The 23,589-nt window shown below is 31.5% G+C and overlaps 1 protein-coding gene across 9 annotated transcripts in view; it reads left to right on the top strand.

Moving 5' to 3' along the window:
- CCDC171 (coiled-coil domain containing 171) overlaps nt 1-23,589 on the top strand; it is a 265,767-nt gene that overhangs the window by 111,647 nt on the left and 130,531 nt on the right. For all 9 annotated transcript variants that reach the window (XM_039873836.1, XM_039873897.1, XM_039874057.1 and 6 more), the window contains 4 exons: nt 7,070-7,574; nt 8,306-8,422; nt 20,428-20,663; nt 21,124-21,306. In XM_039873836.1, the coding sequence (XP_039729770.1) occupies nt 7,070-7,574; nt 8,306-8,422; nt 20,428-20,663; nt 21,124-21,306 (1,041 nt within the window). The remainder of the gene's footprint in view (nt 1-7,069; nt 7,575-8,305; nt 8,423-20,427; nt 20,664-21,123; nt 21,307-23,589) is intronic.

Raw genomic sequence — 23,589 nt, 5'->3', positions numbered from 1 at the left:
GTTTAATGTTTGATAGTGTGAAGAAGTGGTTAGTAAAAGACAGCTAGTTAAATAAAAATCAATTTTTGGATTTGAATTATTTTTATCTGAAAAAATTTAGTACAGTTATTTGCAAGATGTTTGAATGGGTAAGCTTTAAAACAATTAGTGGAAATGCTGTTAAGTAAATGAAACTTGTAGAAGAGGAAGCTTGGTTTCAGCATCACAGCATATTTTTAACATTAGGTGAAATGTGCTAGCCACATGGTTGGGTAATTCTTGAATTTAAATATTTTGGAGCCATCATGTAAATATATCTCAAGCATCTATGCCTACTGAAGCATCTGGGCTGAATGCCACATTACATTCCACTTACTAAGTTTGTTTTTGCAATCTTAGTATATATGTTGTTATTTCTTTTCTCTCTGACTAAGTTCCTACTAGAATAAGAACTTCCTTTATTGAAGAAGATTTTTTACTGTCAGTTAAGTATGGTTAAACCTTGATATAATGTTTTTGTAAACACTTTAGGTTTGACATTTTAGTAAAATCAGGTAAGTTTAGAATGGAGAACAAAAATCAAAGAAACTCAGATTCATCATACTTTATTGTATTTTATTCCTCTTATATCGTGGTAGTAAGAGTACTTTTGGCAAGAAACCTGTATTAGTCATAAAAGTATTATTAGATATTGAAACTTTAATTGAATTCCGGAACTATTCAGAGATAGAGCACAGTTTGTCTATATTGTTGGAAATATTAGAAATATATGCTATTTTTACATATGAAGTGATATCTGAAAAGAAGTCTAATGACAACTCAGTTTCATATTTTCTGAAATCTCATTTCTGAGTAATTCTTGATTAGTTAATAATTAAACATAATAAAGTATGAAAAAGCTAACCAGTGCCATACTGTCAGCCATTCACAAATGGTAGTTCCCTTATCTCTTATTTTTCTCAGATTTCTTTTATTCCGAGATACTGAATTTTTCATGTACTTTATTGCAAAATTACTACTATAGGTAAGACTATCAAGACAATTTTTATATAACGTAGTTAATATTAATAAATACATGTTATATACCAGATATATAGGACACTGTTTCATGCTGTGGTACTAATGAAGAGGTATAATACTTTGTTTTTTCCTCAAAAAGTTCTAAATTTAGTTGAGAAGACATTAAATAAATACATGAAACATTAAATTGTATAAGGTTTATTACAAGGCTGTACTTAATTAATTGCCAAAACATGCTATAAACGTAGAAGAAGAGGTAGTCAATGTTTGAAGGCTTCATAGAAGAGACTGGAGCCAACTTAGACCCTGTTGCCAAGATCGGAAAACCCAGAGGAAAGAGACATGAGACAGATCATAATTTAGAGATAATGCTTACTTTCTAACAATCTGAAGTAGTATCTTTTAACAGTCAACAAACCAAGCATTTTGTCTGGATCAACACTTTTATTCTCAGTCTATTGATATTTGTGGGCTTTTTATAAATCGTATTGCCTTAGACACAAAAGAGTAAATTAAACACAGGCACATAACATTTTTGGCACATTTATTTTTGACATGCTAAATTTACAAAATGAAGATAGTTTTTTAAGTTATGTAAATCATCATTATGAGATTTGAGTATATATACGAAGATCAGATTATAGAATTGCTACTAGCGATCATATGGTAACTCTGTAATAAACTATTTGAGGAACTGCCAACTGTTTTCAAAAGCTGCTGCACCATTTTAACATCTGCACCAGCAATGTATGAGAGTTTCAATTTCTCCACAAGATGTGCTTTATTTTTAACAGAGAAACATTTACATCTTAGAAAAAGCAGGTAAATTTCCTGTTTATTATATGTTAAAATATACCATTGCATAGAAAGACAAAAAATGTAACATAAAAATAAGACATTTTAAATGAGGTCCTTTCATGTCTATATGTCATTGAATGTCCAGTTTGCAGTTTGCCTTTTTGCCAACATAAAGAATAAAAATTCAGCAAGAAAAATTGATTAAAAAAACAATTTTACTCCCCAGGGAAATCTCTAATTTCTGGCTCAAAGTCTCAGAGTGGAATGCTGTAAAGCAATAAGGCATCCCTCAAATCACATATATTTCAAGAAGTAAGTGCATGATTAATTAAGGACAGAAGCTATCCCCTATTTTTAATACACTTCGAATCTGTCAGAGAGTAAAGGAAAACTAGTGAAATTATATAATATTTTTGATATGCCAAAGAAATCTGTATAAAAGATATCCATCCTTTATTTTCAGGTTTTATTTTTTTCAAGATAAGATTGGGGGGAGAATTTTTGAATATTATTTTTGGAATTAAATGCAATAAGGAACTTTTCAGTATCAGAAATGCTTTTGTTCCATTTGAAGGTGATGTTCCTTGTTTGCTTTAAAAATATTGGCCTTTAGTCTTTTCATGTGAAGAACATAGGATTTTTGTTTTTTTTAAGGAAAATTTGCTCTTATAGCTATTTCCAGCCTTACCATCAAACAAGCTTTGTTCTTCAAGGATAATTCACAGTAAATAATGCAGTACCTCTGAAGGTCCCTGTGGAATATCAGAATTAATTTAAAACAAAATCCAGACATGTTGATAAGTTCCAAATTACATTTGGAAACTATCTTTTTTTATTATATTTTTCTTCTCTTTACATTTGTAAAGCTTTTTATTCATTGGGTATTTATTTAATTCCTGTTATGGGCAAAACACTGTGCTAAGCACCAAGGAAAATTTTATAAAGGATTATTAATTTATTCAATATTTATCAAATACCTGTAGGGTATAGAGCACTGTGACAGGCACTAGAGTAAATAATTCCTGGCCTCTAGGAACTAGCATTCTTTTGTATTCGATGGAGAGTGGATATACACATATGATATATGTAGCAGTGTGAGAATTAAATGCTTGAGTAGTTTAAGTTCAGAGATGCTCAAGGTCACTGTGAGTGAGAATGATAGTAAAAGGTGTCATGGCATATGTGGACCGTGAAATGTGCTCTGAAGTTTGTTAAAATTTGAATAACATTAGGAGAGTGGAAAGGGAAAGACCCTGGGGGTGCTAAGATGTAGTTAAATTGTGAAAAGTGCTGGTGAGGTTCCTATCTGGATACTAAAGGAGCAGATAGTTCTCTCCTATTTCTTCACGTGGAGGATCATGGGAGAAGGTGAAACCTTTACAAGAGAAGGTGTGGGAGTCTTGTGACTTGAGTGGAGAACCTTGGTTTAGTAAAGACAAAAAAGTTAAGCAATAGGATTGGATTGCCATAATCGGAAGTAGCATTGAACTGGGCATGAATGGCTAGTAGTGATGACATTTGGAACTAGGGTGGTAGCAGTAGAGATGGATTGGGGTGTATGTTGTGCTTGCTGATGGTTTTGATTTGGGAATGCAGAGGATAGGGTAAAAGAAGGAGGAATTAAGACTGACTACAAAATTTTGACTTGGACAGTTGTGTAGATGTTGGTGTCATCTACTAATGTAAAGAGGACCATTATGAACACTTTTAGGAGAGAAATCAACAGTACTGGACTGGATACTTTAGCTTGAGATGGCTGAGAGGTATCTAACTGGAGGTGCCTACTGGGCAATCAGATTTGTGATTCTGGATCTCAGAGGAGATGCCGAACATGCAGAAATATAATTGTTAAGAAATGAACAAAACTCAGATTAAGTGTTAATGTTACTGTTTTGTTTGTTTGTTTGTTTGGTTAGCCTACTGCTTGTCAATAAGAACTTAAATTTTTTTAAAATATTTAATTTAATATTTTTAAATCTTTAATTCAAATATCCCACTTTGTTAATCTTAGGTATCTAATTGATATTGGCCTGGTTGATTTTTTTTAATAACCTGTGGTATCTTGATTGTAATTTTTTAATAACTTGGTATCTTGATTATAATTACTTAAATCAAAAATAACTTGAGACAACAGATGGTTATTAAACAATTAAACAGTCTTTAGAGATTGTTTATTTTTACTTCCAGACGCCACGTATATTCTTTTAGCAATTTTTATTCTTTTAGCAATCGTAAATGACATCTCTTTCTTACAATACGAATTATACAAGTGTCATGAAAACATGCATAGCGGTAGTAATTATTATTAATCAGAACTTTTAAATATATAAACACTACAAGTGACCAAAATTCGGGTGCCATGAAATGACATAAAGATCTTCAAAAATTGCTTTATTACACTGCCACTACACTATGAAACCTAAAGTGAAAACTGGCTATGTAAGTCAGGAAACTCCACTGTGTTTCTGTTTTTCTCCATATAAACAGAAATGGTGTATTTTTGGTAATATATTTTAAATTTTTATTTTTTCCATCCACATTTTGATTAACCTCTCATGCTCATCCCAGGACTGCCTGTTTCTGGCTGCCTCTCTAAAATGTTTTTAGCTTTAACCTGATAGTTAGTGGAAGTGGACTAGCTGTACACGTTAGAGTTTTCTATCTATCATGCACTAAAATTAGCTAAATCTTTTTCATAATTGCTTTAGTTTACTTTTAGCAATCTTACAACAATCCATTGGATTTTGACCAATGACTTTGAATATTACATTTAAATATTTAAAATATCATTGGCAAATATATCTTTTCACCATTTTTTTTATTGAAAAAGTAAGTTTTGTTGAAAACGCATTTCTGCCTGCGACTTTGAAAATGTGAATTTATAAATAGGCTGCCACTAGGAGCCTGATTAGGTTCATTTTTATTTCTGCTACCCAGCTACAACATTGTGCCTCTTTTATCTTAAATTTTCTATAATTTTCCTTTTTTCCTCTAATTGAACTGATGGAATTGATTTTGGAGAGAATATGAAGTTAACCTCTATAATTTCCATTAGCTCCCCTCATTCCGTCCTCACTACCCACAACTCTGCTGTTACTTTTGGCAATTTTTATATATGTTTCTGATTCTCCCATCCATTTACTAATGCATAGAGACTGTTCCAGGATTTTATGACTTCTCATAGCTTTTTGGATAAAGTTTAAATTCCTTAGCTTAATCATCTATTATCTACTCACTTCTCAAATTTTCATCACTATTCTTTTTTCTTCAGACATATAGCATTATTTGTATTTCCTTAGAACACATTATCCTGTTTTCTGGCTCTTACTTTTTCACGTGCTAGTCTTCCTGCTTTCTCTAGCTACAGAACCTTTTCTTAAAGGTTCTCTCTCTTTAAAGGGTGTCTCACATCTGCTTCCAAACAGTTCATCTGGCTTATGCTTCTCAGAGTTCCTTGCTTTCAGCTGCTCCCAGTGGGATACCACTTCCTTTACAAGTGTCTTCATATGGAGCTCTGGGACACAGTCCCAGTGATAGAATACTGCTATGACAGGTTGGCCATCAGTGATGTGAATAGGGGAAAGTCACATTTTTTTTATTTTCTCACTTCTTTATTTCTCACAGATATGGCTTGATCAGACTTTGGAGAAGAGTTAGAGTAAATGAAAGGAATTCTAGTATAGAAACATTTAAAATCATGTCTAGAATACTTTTTCTCTGCCCAAGGGAAAGCATCAAAGAAGTTGAATCCTTCAGACTGGCTAGGCTTTGACACCAAATCTTGCATAGTAGTGAGGAGTCTGTATGATTTTTTTTCCTAGTCTGATCACCTTTGAGGTCTTCCTGCCAATGTAAGTTTTAGAAATGCCTTTGAATCTTTTAGTTGTTTAGTAGGTAACTCTTGAATCAGACACACACTAACTATAAACCTCTCCCAAAGATCACCATTAGATTTTAGAGTGTTCTGACCAATAATACAAAGAGAAATAGTTTCCTTAATGCCCCCAAAAGAATTCTCTCAAAATGAAGACAGCACTTCACTTTATCATATATATACAGAGCATGATTTTTCTGACTCTGACCCACTTATTCAAGTTGAACCCCCCTGGCCTGCTTTTAAAAAGAAAGAGGTCCATGGCGAAGTCATGGCAGCTTACTTGGCAAAGTAAAGATCCAAATGAAGCTGTTAAATCACCATTGATTATAGGGATTAGATTAAGTTATTATAGGGCAGCTATGGCTAGCCTCCTTTTTAAAAATATCCCTTCTATCATGTACTTCTATCCTATTTGTCCTTTGTCATACCCTCCAAAAGCCTGTTAACATCATTTTGTGTAAAGCCCCTTTTGTGTACCTCTGGCAATCTGGCATAACTCTATCATAGCATTATACCACAATAATTGATTTACTTGTCTGTTTTCCTAGCACATGCAATTTAGTGAGTAATCAATAAATGTTTATTGAATGATAAATGAACCAGTAAAGGAAATTGGGATCTGTTATCTTCTAAAATTTACTCTACCTCAGCAATTCCTTAATGATTAGGCATAAGATTGCATAGAGAGCTAGCTTATTTTCTAATGATTAAAATATGGTATCTGCAGTTAAAATTTCTTAGTGTTTCAAATTAAGTTTTAGAATTTAAATACCTTGATTAGGAAAAAGGAATCAGATTGCTGCTGAGGTCCAGCTTACAATTAGTATTTCCTCTCACCACTGGAGCTGTACTTTGTACAACCTTCTATCTTGGGAAGGTAAGAATATGTTCTGATATCAATCCCTTCTCATCTAGTAAATGGCAGACAGTCAAGTGCTATTTGTTTCATCATTGATTTAACTCTTTGCTTATTTTGGCAAAAGTAGTCTTTTTATATGTAGGAAAGCCTTTATTGGTTGTATAATTTTTGTTTAAAAGCAGGAAATACAAGTTAGTGAAGAATAGAAGAAGAGAAATTATGAGAAATGGAAGATGAGAAATTTTCTTTTTCTAAATATGTGTGTTTATTAATAAGTGTACAGGAAATTCATGAAATACTTTACAATTTATGTGTTCTTTATATAAAACCTACGTGTAAGAAGATTTAAAAATCATTGTGCACAATCAGATCTAAGCTGTTTGGCCCATTGTTGCTCTATCATATGTATTTTTTGTATATTTTAGAACATGGATCTTTTGAAGAAATAGTTGTCAGCAAAAGTTTATTTTTATAAAGAGGAATTAATAAAATGCTTATTTGCTTTATGATCAAATATATTATTTGACTTCTTATAGAAATTTCAAGAAATTGCTGAAAAAAATATGGAAAAATTGAACCGTATTGAGAAGTCACACGAACAGTTGGTTCATGAAAATTCACGCATCAAAAATGTGTTATCTCAGACTCAAAAGGAACAAACATCCTTGCTGGCAGCCTGTGCATTGATGGCTGGTGCCTTATATCCTCTCTATAGCCGATCATGTGCCTTGTCTACACAGAGAGATTTTCTCCAGGAGCAGGTCAACACCTTTGAGTTGTTCAAAATGGAAGTTAGAACTCTAGCCCAGGCTTTGTCAACTGTAGAGGAAAAGAAGCAAGAGGAGGCCAAGATGAAGAAAAAACCATTCAAAGGATTGATATGCATATTCCGGAAAGGTGTTATTGCAATTTTGGCAGCAAACAGACTCAAGGTTTTGGGCCAGTCATGTGCCTCTCTTTTTACCTGGATGGAAAGTTTCAAAGAAGGTATAGGCATGTTAGTGTGTACAGGAGAGCCCAAAGACAAGCATAAATTTCCAAGTAAGATAATTTCTACTTTTTCAAATCTAGGTTGCATGTACATGCCATACAACAGTGAATATGTTTCACCATTGTGCAAAAACATCAAAAGATAATTTAATATGTCAAGTCATGGAACATAGTCCTGTATGTACGTAGATATGCATATTAAGTATAAGGTTTTGATTTTTTAATGAACTTTAAAATATAAAGTAGCAAATATATATAATTTCAATTTAGTCTAGCTTTATTATATTTGAATACTCTTTTCACAGTAAAGAATTTATACAACAATGTTTTTAGTTAACTCAATCCAAAGACTCTTCCCTATTGAAAATTAATTAACAGTATAATTTATTTGCACTTTCTATGAATCAGTATAAAATTACCAAAATTAAAAAGCTATTGAAGAACTCAGTGAAAACGAGAGAAATATAACTTTCGCAGCTAACATTTTGTTTGAACACTTGATTGTTCTGAGGAAACATTGATTTTAATTTTTAACTTTTGCAAAGCAAGCTAAATAGTATAAGTAGAAGAAAATTTTCTTCCCTTTTTTTGATGTCAGTTAATACTCAAATATATAAAGTCAGTCAAATTCTAACATTTCTTGTAGACTTTTCTGCACCAGGCAAAGTTCTGTCTACAAGTTTTGATCTAGTTCTTAAATAGCTAAACATAGCTATGAATTTTAAACATGGATTTTAGTAAATTTTTGTAGCATTGCATAATGGATTTTTTCTGTTTTGCAGAACATCAAAAGGAGCAATTGCGTTGTTTGCAAGCACTCAGTTGGCTCACCAGTTCTGACCTTCTTGCTGCAATAATCACTTCAATGGCTGAGTTACAGGAAGTAATTTCTAAAACAGGTATGATCCCCTCTTTTATGTTCTTGCAAAATACATTTAAAATCCAGGGTCTAGAAATGCTTTATGGTATAAGTTCTAATAAACCTTCTAGGAAGAAAATACATTCTGATCTTTCTTTTATTCAGGTACAGAGAGATTGTTAAATCTATATTTAATGATATAGGGAATTATTGTAAATTTTGATGGGTAATTTTATCTTTATTTATGGCATTAAATGACATTTCTTGGTAATGTATCCATCAAAATTTTTTCTTTTGTCATCTGTTTTTCTTATGGAAAGCTCATCATTAGCTTTTTTATTAAGTAAAACTGATAATGTTCTTTCAAATGTGTTAATCTTTCTTCATTTCTGTTTCTGGTTGAAAATTTTAGAAGTTTGAGTAATAACTAAACCAGTAGACAATTTTTCTCTCTCATTTGGTGATGTGATTTTATTTTTATGATTAATTTAAAATGAAGTTAATTTGAATAGTCTGTTCCCTTCCACCAGATGTGGAACCACCTATAATTTGTGTCAAAAGTTCAATGAAAACTAATTTCTTTATGCTAAAAGAATAACATACTAGTGGTTAAGCTATGCCATTGGATTAATTATTGTCATTTCAGACACATTAATACTATGAATAGTATAATGGACTTGTTAATACTTGCCTGCTTAATGAGATGCTGTAAGCATTAATGAAATAATAATTTGGATTGTAATCTAATTCGTCAAACAACTCTGCTATGTAAATATAGATCATTTATTGTGATTTCAAATATCTAAACCCAGGCTCTTTTAGAAGGAAACTTATGATTCAAAGATTATTTTTAGGTTGTGGTCATTGATGTTGGTAAGCAATATGTTTGTTTAATGCATTGGCAAAACCTCAATATATTCGGTTTTGAGTTTGAAATAAAAGTCGAATTAAATGTATTTTAAGAATGTTGATGTTATAACTTCAAAGAAAAACTAACATGTTTAAAAGAACTTAATAAAAGTTTTTGGATTTATTTTAATAAACAGATTTATGTTAGCTGCATTCTTTGTAGATATGTGGACACTTAAAAGTACATTGGTTTCTTAAGCTATAGTCTTGTTTCGATATTATTTTTTATTATTACTTTATTTAATGCACTTTTTCCTTATTACTGTGCTATTCTAAAATTGCTGAAGTGCTCTAGTGGTGGCATCTTAGTATAGGATTAAGCAAGGATTCTGCCTGGCTTTGAAGACTGGTTCTGACACTAGCTGTGTGAAATGGCAAGTTATTTAAACTTTCTGTGCTTGTTTCTTTATTTGTTAAATGGGAATATTAGTATTATTTATAGAGTTGTTTAGGGGACTAAATGGCTTAATTTGCAAAGTATTTAGAATAGTCTCTGTTTACTAGTTTGGTTACTTTTGTTAGTTCAAATATTAGTTATTACTAAGAAGTACAGATCAGTAGTTACAAAACAGTCACAGGGATTTAGAGTACAGCATAGTGTATATTGTTAATATTATTGCAATGGTGGTGCCAGGTGGATGCTAGAGTAATTGAGGGGAATCACTTCATGGATTGTATACATGTCTAACTTTTTAAAATTTAAAATAAAATTTTCAAAAAAAAAAAAGAAAAAAGATTTATTGCATTAACTGAATAATAAAGAACATTTATAAAAATTTGTATCAAATGAAAATATAATAGTTTATCTTAAAATTTCAAGACAATTTACACATCTAATATACAGCTCTAACTTTTTAGAACATGCTTTTGCTATAAGTTAGTATATAACAGTCAAGAGAAATTTCTTCTTCTGAATATAGTGAAACTGCTCTGTTGGGGGTATCACAGGTTTGCTTTCTTTGTAACTAATAGAAGACTCTACTTAAAACAGCATAATTATATAGATTTTTTTTTCCTCCCAAATAATAGAAAGTGTGGAGTAGGTAGAAATCCAGACCGTGTCTTCTGCTCCACCATCCTTAGCATTTTCATTTTATGCCTCCTAGTTTTAAGTTGGCTACTCTACTCTCAGGCATCAGGATTGTGTTTGGACAGGAAGGGAAGGACATAATGTGAAGGCTTTCATACAGTGTTAAATAGAGTTATCATATGAGCCAATAATATACTCCTAGATATATATCCAAGGGAAATGAAAACATATATCCATACAAAAACTTGTTCGTGAATGTTCATCGCAGCATTATGCATAATGGCCAAAAAGTGGTAACAAACACAAATGTCCATCAACTGATTAATGGATAAATATTCAAATGATGTAATATTGGGCCATAAAAAGGAATGAAGTACTGATAAGTGCTCCAACAGGGATGAACCTTGGCAAAATCATGCTAAGCTAAAAAAGCTAGTCACAAAAGATCACATATCGTATGATTCCATTTATAGGCATACCTCATTTTTTTGCATTTCACTTTATTGTGTTTTGCATATATTGTCTTTTTTTTTTAAACAAATTGAGAATTCGTGGCAACTCTGTATCAAGAAGATCTGCTGGCACCATTTTCCAATAGCATTTGCTCATTTCGTGTCTCTGTGTCACATTTTGGTAATTCTCTTAATATTCTATACTTTTTCATTATTATTTTATTTGTTATGGTGATTTGTGATTAGTGATTTTTGATGTTGCTATTGTAATTGTTATGAAGTACCACAAACGGCACCCATGTAAGATGGTGAACTTTATAAATGTTGTATGTGTTCTGACTGCTCCACTGACCAGCTCTTCCCTATTTCTCTCCCTTTCCTTGAGCCTTCCTGTTTTGTGAGAAATAACAATATTGAAATTAGGCCAATTAATAACCCTATAATAGCCTCTAAGTGCCAAAATGAAAGAGTCACACATCTCTCACTTTAATTCAAAAGCTAGAAATGATTAAGCTTAGTGAGGAATCCATGTCAAAAGCCAAGATAGTCTGAAAGGTAGGCCTTTTTCATGAAACAGCCAAATTGCGAATGCAAAAAATAGTTCCTGAAGGAAATTGAAAGTGCTACTCCAGCGAACATATAAATGATAAGAAAGTGAAACAGCCTTATTGCTGTTGTGGAGAAAGTTTTAGTGGTCTGGATAGAAGGTCAAACCAACCACAACATTGCCTTTAGCCAGAGCAAGGCCCTATCTCTTCAGTTTTTTGAAGGATGAGAGAGGTGAGGAAGCTGCAGAAGAAAAGTTTGAAGTTAACAGAGGTTGATTCATGAGGTTTAAGTAAAGAAGCCATCTCTATAACATAAAAGTGCAAGGTGAATCAGCAAGTGCTGATGTAAAAGCTGCAGCAAGTTATCCAGAAGATACAACTAAGATAATTAATGAAGGTGGCTACACCAAAAAGGAGCTTTTCAGTATAGACAAAATAGCCTTTCATATTGGAAGATGCCATCTAGGACTTTCATAGCTGGAGAGAAGTCAAGGCCTAGCTTCAAAGCTTCAAAGGGCAGGCTGACTCTCTTGCTAGGGGCTAATGCAGCTGGTGACTTTAAGTTGAAGCCAATGTTCGTTTACCATTTCAAAAATCCTAGCGTGCTTAAGAATTATGCTATAAGTGACCATTGTGCTGTATACCTGAAACTAATTTAAAGAAAGAAATATGCTAAACCTACTCTGCCTATATTCTGTAGATGGAACAGCAAAGCCTAGATGATAACACATCTTTTTAAAACATGGTTTAATGAATATTTTAATCCCACTGTTGAGACCTACTACTCAGAAAAAAAGATTGCTTTCAAAATATTATTGCTCATTGACAAGATACCTGATCACTCAAGAGCTCCGATAGAAATGTACACAAGATTAATGTTTTAATCCAGAAAACTTGAGAAAAAAAATTTGAGAATGACAATACTTGAGAAAAAAACTTGAGAAAAAAAATTAGAGAATGACAATAACAAAACGAAAAGTTTCTCATCATACAGGAATAGCTACTGTTAAAATTTGTATATGTTCTTCTAATTTGTTTTATCCCTTAATCTCTTTCTATTTCTCTATCCGCTTGCCCACCCATCCTCCCTCCCATCCTGCTACCCACCAATCCATCTATCGACTAAGAGCCCAACAAAATGTTACATTTTGTTTTATATTTTCATTTAAAAATCATTTAAAAATAACCTTAAACATATAGAAAAGTGTTAAGTGTACAACAAAGAACTCTTTTTGCTGAATGACGTGAGAGCAAGTTGCTGATATAGTGCCCTGTTACTTTCTCATATTTTAGTGTGCGTTTCAGAGACATTCTTGTATATAACTGAAGGAAGTTCAGTGATCACCATCAGGAAAACAACATTGGTACAGTCTACCATTCAGACCTTATTCTGTATTCTGTAGGTGTCCTAACCCTGTCTTATACAGCACAAACATCTGGTTTAGAATTATGTGTTGCATTTAGTCATGTTTCTTTTTTCTTCCTTGGTGTGGAAGAGTTCCTCAGTTTTTCTTTGACAATCATGACCTAAAAGAATTCAGGTCAATTATTGATAGAATATCCCTTAGTTTTGATTTGTTTGAAGTTTCTTCATTATTAGATTAAGTTTATGCATTTTTGTCAAGAATATTACAGAAGTGATGCTGTGCTTTGCTTTTGATATACTATCATAGCTTTAGTTTAAACAAAGGCATTCTTTTTGAGGATTTTCTTTATTTATATTAATATTTTTCTAGAGAATGATTTTTATTGAACATTCCATAATTTATTTGACCAATTCACAATAGAGTGTTTTCATCATACCACAAGTATCAGGAATATCAGTTCAGCATTGATTTATTGTCTCTTGAATAATCTAATATTATCAGCAGCATCTTAATTCTTTCAACCAAGTGGGAAATTAAAACAGCAAAATCTAAGAAAGTCTTTTAAGGAAATAATCTGAAAATTCTGAAATGAAAGAAGATATTTCTAGAACTATGTTTTTCTTCCCTCCCTCCCCACTCTCTCCCTCTCTTCCTTGCTTCCTTTTCTTTTTGAAGAACTTGCTGAAAATTTAAACCATTTTGCATGTCAAGACTACATATTGATGGCATCATTGGCACTTTTTTCTTTTTAGCTCCAGGAAAACTGGTACATGTATGCCAATACCAAGTAGTATTTTTCTTTTTTTAAGTATTAAATAGTAACTGTATTACTTTTTGTGTTATCTTTGTTCTAATATAAAAAAAAATCAGTACATTACTCTTTTTTAAAAATTGGGTGCTTATATTTTTAGAGTTCTGAATTATATACATACTATTAACTATCTAGGAAGGAAAATTTCAAAATTGGGAGAGAAAATTAAACATGTTGGGTAATAGTAGAGTATGAATTAAGGATTTTGACTCTAGATTTGAATCTAATTGCTTACTATATGTGACATTGGGAAAATTGCTTAATCCCTTTTCAGCCTCAATATCTTCATATATAAAATTTGGCTAAGAAAAGATCCCACTTCATAAGTTTATCAGGAGTAAATTTAACTTGCTTAGTCAAGTTCCATTATTTTTTATTTTTTATTTTTTTTTAGTGTTTGTGTGTGTGTACTGATGTCTCAAGTGAACTGATATCTTTCTTTAAACTGTTTCATGAAACTAGAAATTCAATATGGTAGCTTGAATTCACTGCTCAGAAAGTGCTGAAGGTGGTTGCCTTCATTTCCTTCTTAAACTTTGATGATGTATTTATAGACAGTGGGCAAAGACCCCAGTTTCCATGTTGCCTGTCTAAATACTGGACAGGTGGCAACCTTCTTGCTTTCTTTCATTAAAGTGTTTGCCCACTTGAGATAAATTACCTCTTCCAGGTATCCAAATGGTGTGCCTGCAAGAGATCATTTACCTCAAACAGGGGAGAATGTTACTTCCACCAAAGGGGTTGGGATATCAATCATTTTGGGAATGAACTAAAGAACTCTTTAGATATCTAAATGTTTTCAAATGAATAGTCCAGACTCAGTTTTTCAAGATAGAAACAAATGTGCTGATTTGGTTAGAAATATCTCTGAACAAATACAGAAGCATATGGATATGAGTAGAATGTTAATACATTTTGTAACATTTATACATTTAAATTATAATTGAATCTTAATTATCTAGAAGATAGATGACCCAAATATGCATACCCCTGCTATTACTACTCAGAACTTTCTTTCATCGTATATACTTTGAGCTAACTTTCTAGAGGTCATAGCAACTCTTTCAGGCAAAACTCAAAAATCTAGGTTGTATTCAGCATAACATTGAGGTTTCACTCTTATGAAGTTTAAAGCAGTAGGTAAAGATATTTGTATTAGTAAGTAGTTATTGGTATATATTCATAAGCTTTAAGGCTTTATTTAATCCTAACAAATAATAAAAAAGAGTTTTGCTACTCCAGGTGTGGTCTACAGACCAGTGACATCAGCATTAACTGGGAATGTGTTAGAAATGCATAATCTCAGACTCCACTGCAGAGCTACTCTATCAGAATCTGCATTTCAACAAGACCCTAGGATGATTTATATTCATAGTAAAGTTTGAGAAGTAGCTTAGAGGATTTTGTTATTTACATAAAACATTCATATCTAAAATCAAAACAGTACAATCTGACCATGTGCCATTTCTGGTACTTTAGGTACTAGTGTCTAATTTGGGGAACCACATTAACTTACTGAATTTTCTTTTATCTTGTGATTTTCTTTTTTATTATTACTTTTGCATTTTTTCATATTTTTCACTCATTTTATCATAAGAATTTTCAAGCATATAGAAAATTTGAAAGAATTTTGCATTGAACAGATATCTTGGTTTTTAAATTAAAATTTATTTGCCTATCATAATTTTTAAGGACAGATTTTGAATGGATAATTTATCTTTGGTTGCGTTTATGACTATGTAAAATTCCATCATAGTACAGCATGAAATTCAAACCATGGATTCACAATCCTTTTTCTTTCTGGTAAATTGTATTGAATATGTTGACCTAGCCAAAGATGAACTCACTGCCTTTAGGACAAAGTCTTATCACAGTAGATTTTGAATTTAAAAGCCTTGGAGAATTCTGGTATTTTTTTGAGAGGAGCCTATCTCCACCTTGTAAAGTGAAACATAGAAACTTTAATTATATTTGCATTAGTACCTATTTGTGAACCAGGATTTTCATCACTTTTGAATATAAAAAAATAAAAAAAAATTTCATGTCCAGCATGACATATATGTTGCCTTCTTGAAGGTCAGTTCATAGTTCAGCGTTCTTAGTTTGGCTAAGCAATAACTTTTACTATGCTATGTCTTTTAAAATGTGTACATATACACACACATACTTACTGTAGTTTACTCTGAATTCCTAATTGATGGATATTGGTGTTTTTCTTAGTTTTTCACTATTTTAAGCAATACTGTAATAAATTATGCTGTAATAAATATATATGTGCATAAAGTCATTTTATACTTATACAGTTGTTTCTCAGGCTAAATTCCTGAGAAATGAGTTTGCATATTTTGCATTGGAAAGTATTGCCAGTCTGCCTTTCATAAAAATTGCTTTACATTACACTCTCATGAACAGTAGCGAGAGTTCTGCTTTATAGTGCCTTTGGAACATGAAGTTTTGACAGTTTTTTTTATCTTTATCAATTTGAAAGGCAAAATAAACTATATTATTAGTTATTTTTGATTGTTAGATTACATATCTTCATTTGTTCTACATCCATTTATATTATTTTACAAATTATCTCATTATGTTCATATAAGGGGGAGATGTTTGTTTCTTACTGAATTATAAAAACGTGAGTGTCACCCATGTTAACACTTTGCCATATATAATGTAAATTTATTTTTCAGTTTGTATTTTAATTTTTCTGTGGATAAAATTGTCTTTTAGTGGTTTGCTTAGGCTAGCCTTACCTCAAGGTTGTATTGCTCATATTTTAGTCCGGTATTTTCAATTTTTGTATTAAATCTTGGATTTATCTGGAATTATTTTTGGTGTAAGTAGTGAAAAAATGGTTAAGATTTAGTTGTATTCAGATGACCAGCTAGTCCCAACACTTTTTAATTCAGTCAGCCATCTTTTTCCCCATTGAGTTAAGATATATCATTTAGTATATATTAAATTATTATATTTTGATCTCTTTCATGTCTCTCCATTCTGTTCCATTAGTCTCCCTATCTTTTCTAGTACCAGTATCATACTGCTATTTTCATGAGTATATCTTGATGGTTTAAAATATGGTAAGACAAATTATCTTATTAATTTTTAAAACAGTATTTTGGGCTGTTTTTACAGCATTTTATTTTATTTTTTATTTAGATAGAACACTTCTTTGAAGCAAATATCTTATCATAATGATTGACTCTCATGTTTGAAAACTGATGTCCACATTCACATTTTCTAAATTATTAGTTTTTTGGAGACACAAGCATCATTTTTGCTCAGAGGAATGCTTTACGATTGTGATGTGTCGACGTCACTTGAAAGGAATTGCTTATAGAAAGGGTAATAGTGAAAGGTGTTTTTGGAAAAGTAAGCAGAGATCAGATCATGTAGGGTTGTATGAGCATGTTTTAAGGAGTTTGGATTCTTAGATCTGATTAGAGTCATTAAAGCTTAAAGGCAGGGATTATGACAATATCCTATTTGTATTTTAGAAGTCACTTTATCTACAGTGGAGGATGGATTGAAGAGGACAAAGACGGGAGAAGAGTAGGGAGACTCTTGCAAGAATATAGATGAGATAAGGCCATGATCACAGAGAACATTGAATAGATTGGAGAACTATTAAGGGCAGGATGTGGGGTAGATGGCAAGGGAGATGGAGATGTCAAAGATGACAAAACATACCCAGGTGTGTAGAACTGGGTCGAAATTTCATGCAGTTAACATTAACCATGATTTAACCATGACTAACATTTCTAACATTATTATTAATATCATTCGTTATTATATTACTAATTATTAATATTACATTCATGACTAACATTATTCTTAAATAATTAAACAATTACATATTTACATACATGTTAATGAAATAATTACTCATTTTTCTCTTTTTTCATTGAAGGAGTGTTTCTCAATCTTTCTTGAGTGTGAGGTACTTCATTTTAATAAGAAAACATATTGTAGTCTGCTCTCTCCCACGTAATAGTTGTATTTTCGTAGCAGTTGACTTCTGCAATGTTTTAATGGACTTTTAATTTTATTAGTCACAACATCATGAACATAAGATATTCATGCTGTGTATATTTTTTAGGGCTAAATAAAGATAAAATTGGCAATAGCTGCTGCAGTTAAAAGTCATGAAACTCTAACTTTTCAGTCTCTCCTCTCTTCTACCATGAGATCTGTAACCCACAGGTTTAGATCTAGTGTTTGAAACAATTCTTTATGAATTTCTTTTGAAGTTTTAGACTTAGATATACAATATTGCCTCTTCCATTGGAAAAAGTAATGGCAGAACATAGGGTTCTCTTCTTCCTTAAAAGATACATGCTATTAAATAGGGTAAAGTGATTAACAAATATATTTAACGTAAACAAGAATTTGTTAAATGTAGCTAGTCAAATATTTAAACAATCTAGACAAGTTTATTTACTTTTTTTATTATTTATTTATTTTTTAATTTAATTTATTTTTTTAAGTTTATTGGGGTAACATTGGTTAATGCAATTATGTAATTTTTAGCTATACATTATAGTTTGACATCTATATATTCTATTGTGTGATTACCACCCAAAGTCCAGTTTCCTTCAGCTATCATATATTTGATGATCCTCTTTACCCACTTTGCCCTCCCACTACCCCGCTATATTTGATCCCCTTTACCCCTCTCCCCTACGCTTACCCTCTGGTAACCACTAGTCCATTGTCCATAGACAAGTTTAGACATGAAAAACTTTGGTGACTTTCTTTTCTCTTATTTCTGGATCATTATACAAATAATTCTACAACTATATCACTAAAGATTTTTTTTTGTTTTTTTTTCATTTATTTAATATTGAACTAATTGTGCTCTATATTGTATAATGTGAAGTATATTATAAAAACACTTATTCCTCATCAAGAAATAAATTATTTAGTGCTCTTTCTGTAATTCATGGAGAGTCAGTAGTCAGGGACTTAGAGTGTATGCCTCTTTCTCTCTTTGTAAAAATTCAGAAGAATACCTTGTAGAATTATATTGTTACTTAATTTCACCTTTTAGAATGGTTAGTGTCTACACAAACACATTTCTGTGATATACTAAAAGCCACTACTCCTTAAAATTTAATTGTAGTTGATTTTTGCTTTTAAAGTCACTTTATCTGTGAAAATTTCTTAAAACAGTGAACTATCTTGTTTATTTAAAAAGACTAACTTTTGACATACCATAAAAGTTATTATTAATTTCTCCTGCTATTATTTAATGCATTTTTGTATTCAGCATTGTTGTAGTTGCTATGGAAATAAAAAAGAATTATCACTAATTCAACATATAAAAATATGCTAAGCTGGCACAGTACAGATAAAAAGAGTTTACTAAGAAGAAAAAAGACACAGTTAAGGAGTTGCAAACCAGTTGGAGAAACAGGGTATTAGGCATTGGAATGATGTATTATATTGAATGTTCTAGGTAAAATAAATTTCACTGTTCATTTATTCAGCAGCGATCTATTAAATGTGTACTTTGATTTAGTAATTCTTTTAACTCAGTGTTCTGCATTATATGTTGATTGACAAATAAAGCTATTAAATTCTTTTTTATTCATGATTTATTTAAGGAATTTGATTGTTAAAGGAACTGTGTATTTCAAATATACTTTGTCTTCCATCCTGGGGATTCTCAGAGAGTATAGTATGATTATGAGAGGCATATAGAATTAAACTTATATTACCTTATATGTTATATTCTTAGGAGTCAATACATTAGTAATTGATAGAAATAAATTTTAAATGGAAGATATTATGCTTTTATCCAATTAATTTTTTATTTTATGCTTTTATCCAATTAATAATTTTTATGTTATGTATAACTTCTAAGCATTATGGTTTTCAAATTCTGACTGCTGCATAAATTTAAAAATTGATCTTTTATACATTGAAGAGTAGAAGAAATAAAACAAGGCTGGAATTTTTTAACATAAAACTTCTGTGAAACAGTTCCTCATGACATAGTAAACATTGATTGATTACCTTCTTAGTGTTGCACTTTACTCTTGAACCATACATATTCTTAGAATTAGAAAACATTTTTTTCTATTGGATAAAACAGACCAACTATGCTTTTCTGTGCTTATGATGTGAAGACAAAATTTAAATTAACACCAAAATTAGAGGCTCTTGAAATCTAGAATGGTATACTACTGAATTTAAATAATCTCTTCATGCTTGTCATTTTACATGGATAGTACCATAAGACAAGTAATGACAGATTAATACCTGCCTGGCAGTGGGAAAACTAAATTACACAACTTTTATTAAGGCATAAATAAACCTATTAACCATTATCTGGAATGCCAATTGGTAGAAAGAGCACTGACAATTTCATTTATCAACATTAAATGCAATTATTAATTATAGACCTGATGAATCTGGCAGTAAGCAGGCCATGTTGGATTTTCTAGGACCTTAAGTCCATTATATGAGAGGGATGATTACCGAAATCCATGGGGAAATAAGTAATTGTAGTTGTAAAGTTTAATTGCCTTGGAATAAGGCAAATTATATTTTCTCGTCTGAGAATGTAAATAGTGTGACATTAAGGTAATAAGCTTCAATAGTTGTAAATAGAAAATGAATTTATATTACGTTTTAAAACAAAGAAAAGAGTGGCGATAAATTTTTAGTATCCTAGTGTTCAGTGTGAATGATATACTGTAAGTCCATGCAGATTTTCTTTAGATATATCATTTAGTAGGTGAACTAAATGCATTCCTTTATTTACATTGAAAATTAAAGTGGGAGGGGACTTTTTGAATGAATTACTATCACTATAATGAATGAGAATTGTATATTTGAGGAAATACTTCCACTGTGTTGTAATCGGAAGTGTTGTGAAATGAACAAGAGACAATTCACATTTTTCTGTCTTTCTTTTTCTTTGAAGATCCGAATTCCAGAGTTTGTGGACATTTACTTATAGGTGCAGCCAAGAGTTCTTTTGCAAAACTCATGGATAAAATTAGTTTGGCAATGGAGAGTTTACCTTTGCACAGTAGCAGCAACATCAGGAGTGTTACATATGTAGAAAAAGATTCCCTGGCTCAGAGGCTGGCCCGTGGACTTCATAAAGTAAACACACTGGCCCTGAAATATGGACTGTGTGGCCATGTGCCCATTTTGGTAGGTATGAAATTTTATTAAATAGGGACTTTAAGACTTGTAAATTTATTTCTGAGTCAGGCTTATTTGTACTTTAAATTAGTTGTACATGACTATATCTTGATTTCCTTTAGATATCATGCACTTCCAAATGTGGCCAAATGTCAAAATACAGAGTTCTGGCCTGAGTTTTGAGTTGACTGTTCCCTATAAGTTTACTGCAATGAAATTGTGTGAGATATAAGCGATCGTCAGTTCTGTTTTCCAGCCATCTAGATTATTTCTTTTCTTCAATTGTTCATTTCATATAAGCCAAATTATTTGTCACATAAAAATAAAGTTTTCACCTCTAAGTTTCAGCTATAGCTCGTATTGTTCTCTGTGTAACCTGTTACATTAAATTTGGTAAAATGGTCATTGTTATTAATTAATTAGTAAACCTGTAGTTATGTCTTGTAATATTGCTCTTGTTTAACAACAGAAAAGCACAGCATCGTTACAGAAGCAAATATTTGCATTTACACAAAGGCTGCACGCAGCAGAAGTGGAGCGTCGCTCACTGCGCTTAGAGGTCACAGAATTCAAACGAAATGTGAATGAAATGAAAAAAGAGCTTGACAAAGCCCAGGGTCTCCAAATGCAATTAAATGAATTTAAGCAATCTGTAAGTATATATGATTTAAGAACTATGGTTTTGGTGAACGGTCCTTTGATTCTATCTATCTATCTTTATCTATCTATCTATGTCTCTATCTCTCTATCTATCTGTCTGTCTGTCTGTCTATCTATCTATCTATCTATCATCTATCTCGATCTAGCTACATGTTTTCTTTAACTTTTTGTTTGTTTTTTCAAATAATTCAAATTCCCATTAAGGTTTCTTTTTCTTCAGAGCACTTCTCTTCTAAAATGCCCCAATAAATGTTATATACTTCAAAGTTCTAAGAGAATAGACCTTAAATGTTCTCTCTCTCTCTCTCTCTCTCTCCCTCTCTCCCTCACTTTCTCCCTCTCTCTCTCTCACACACACACACACATGCACACACACACGAATGATAACTATGTGATAGAGTTGTTAGCTAATGCTATGGTGGTTATCATATTTCAGCATATAAATTTATCGAATTAACACGTGTGCACCTTAAACTACATGTTTTATGTCAAATATATCTCAATTAAAAAAAAGTTATACCAGATGCTTAGGAATACTGATTCTGTGTCAGTAGAACGCTTAACTCTGTTAAGATGTATGCTGTGACTGAAAGTAGAGAAAACGATTAAGTTAGGGTAGCTTAACTGCTACAGCAAATAAGCCCCCAAATGTATAATAAATAAATAATAAATAAATAAAATACCCCCAAGGGGGAAGACTGATGTTTGGTGTGGGGGGTGGAATTTCCTTTTTTCATCTTACATTGAATATTTTGAGTAAATTATGTTATTTAGTATGAAATCAAGAGCTTTTCCAAAGAAATGTTCATTTCGCGTAACATCCATCAAGGATTTATATGTATTATTTAAGAAAGCAGAAGATAACTGAGAAAAGAAAAGCCAAATAACGTTAGATCAAGATTCAAATGTGTAAACATATGAAGCACAACAAAATGCAGATCTCCACACATTCTGTTTGCAGCTGGGTTAGTTATTGACTTTGTTTTTAATATCAATATAAGAATATAGAGTTAAACGATTATTCTAAAACTTCAAAACTGTATACAACTGATGACAGCTAAATATGAATGTGAGTACAAAATTTGTTTCTTAAATTTAGCAACAAGCTACTTTGAGTACTCCCTTCTTTGGAAAACCTAAATTTTGCAAGTTAACTTCAGTTTAAAAGTACCTGTTGGTTAATATGGAATTTGTAGTTTTAACATTTGTTGGAACAGAGAACAGCAGATAGTTTAGTTATTAATCCTATGATAATGTAAACTGCTAATGTTAATTATTGTTTCGAATAGCTATCTCTTCAAAGGATGAACAGTTCTTATAAATTAGGCAGGTCAGGTAATCATGAATTACCCTTCTGACTAGAGATAAGTAATAGTATTCTTTATGGTGAATGTTTAATGAAAACACCTTTTTTTCTTCGCTTCCTTTGTTTTTTGCTCAGAGAAGAAAAATTTATGAGTTGCTTCAACATTTCTTTTCCTGATTATAAAGGTAGTGCATAATAGTCATAAATGAAAATAGAAAAAAGTATAAAGAAGAAAGTTCAGATCACTCGAATCTTACCACCCAGAACCAGTCATTTCTGAAGTGTGGATGCATTTTGTTTCTTACATTTTTCTCAGTGTACAGATTTATATGCATGTCTTTATGCATAGTTGTGGTTTGGAATGATTTTGCATGTGCAGTTTGCATATATACGTAAACAAAGTACTGTTAACATTTTTCTGTGTTACTTATTATTAATTTAATTTTAGATAAATGAATACTGTTCTATCATATGGATATATGATATGTATGAAACGAACTTTGACTGTTCCCCTATTCATAGACATTTAATTTGTTTCTAAAATTTTTTCTTTTGCCATTATACATAAACATAGAAAGCTGTTGTGTATACTTTTAAAAGCCAGTTCCTTTGGAGTGTCTCTCTCTCTTTCTTTGGTTTGCTTTCAATTTTACGTACTAACTAAATTTGGGATCTTGAGATGGTCTGCCAAAATGGAAAGAGACAGCCATTTACGCAATTTGAGATTTAGAATACAGTCAACTATAAGTAGATTTAGTTAATAATGGATTTCCTGAAAATTGAAAGATTCTTTATCTATATCACTCCTTGAAATATGTATGAAGAATTTTAGATATTCCACACAATATGATTTCTTAGTTCCTAGTTAAGTATTAGGAAAACAAGTTAACACCTTATCTTTGATTAATTTGGAAGTAGTCAGGACTCAATTTGTAGAATGTAGAGAGGTTGTAAGAGTTTGAAGAAAAA

The sequence above is a fragment of the Pteropus medius genome, unplaced genomic scaffold (genome assembly GCF_902729225.1).
Source record: "Pteropus medius unplaced genomic scaffold, Ma_sr-lr_union100, whole genome shotgun sequence".
Lineage (NCBI taxonomy): Eukaryota > Metazoa > Chordata > Mammalia > Chiroptera > Pteropodidae > Pteropus > Pteropus medius.
The sequence above is the reverse complement of the archived record's forward strand: the minus strand, read 5'-3'. Positions and strand labels throughout refer to the sequence as shown.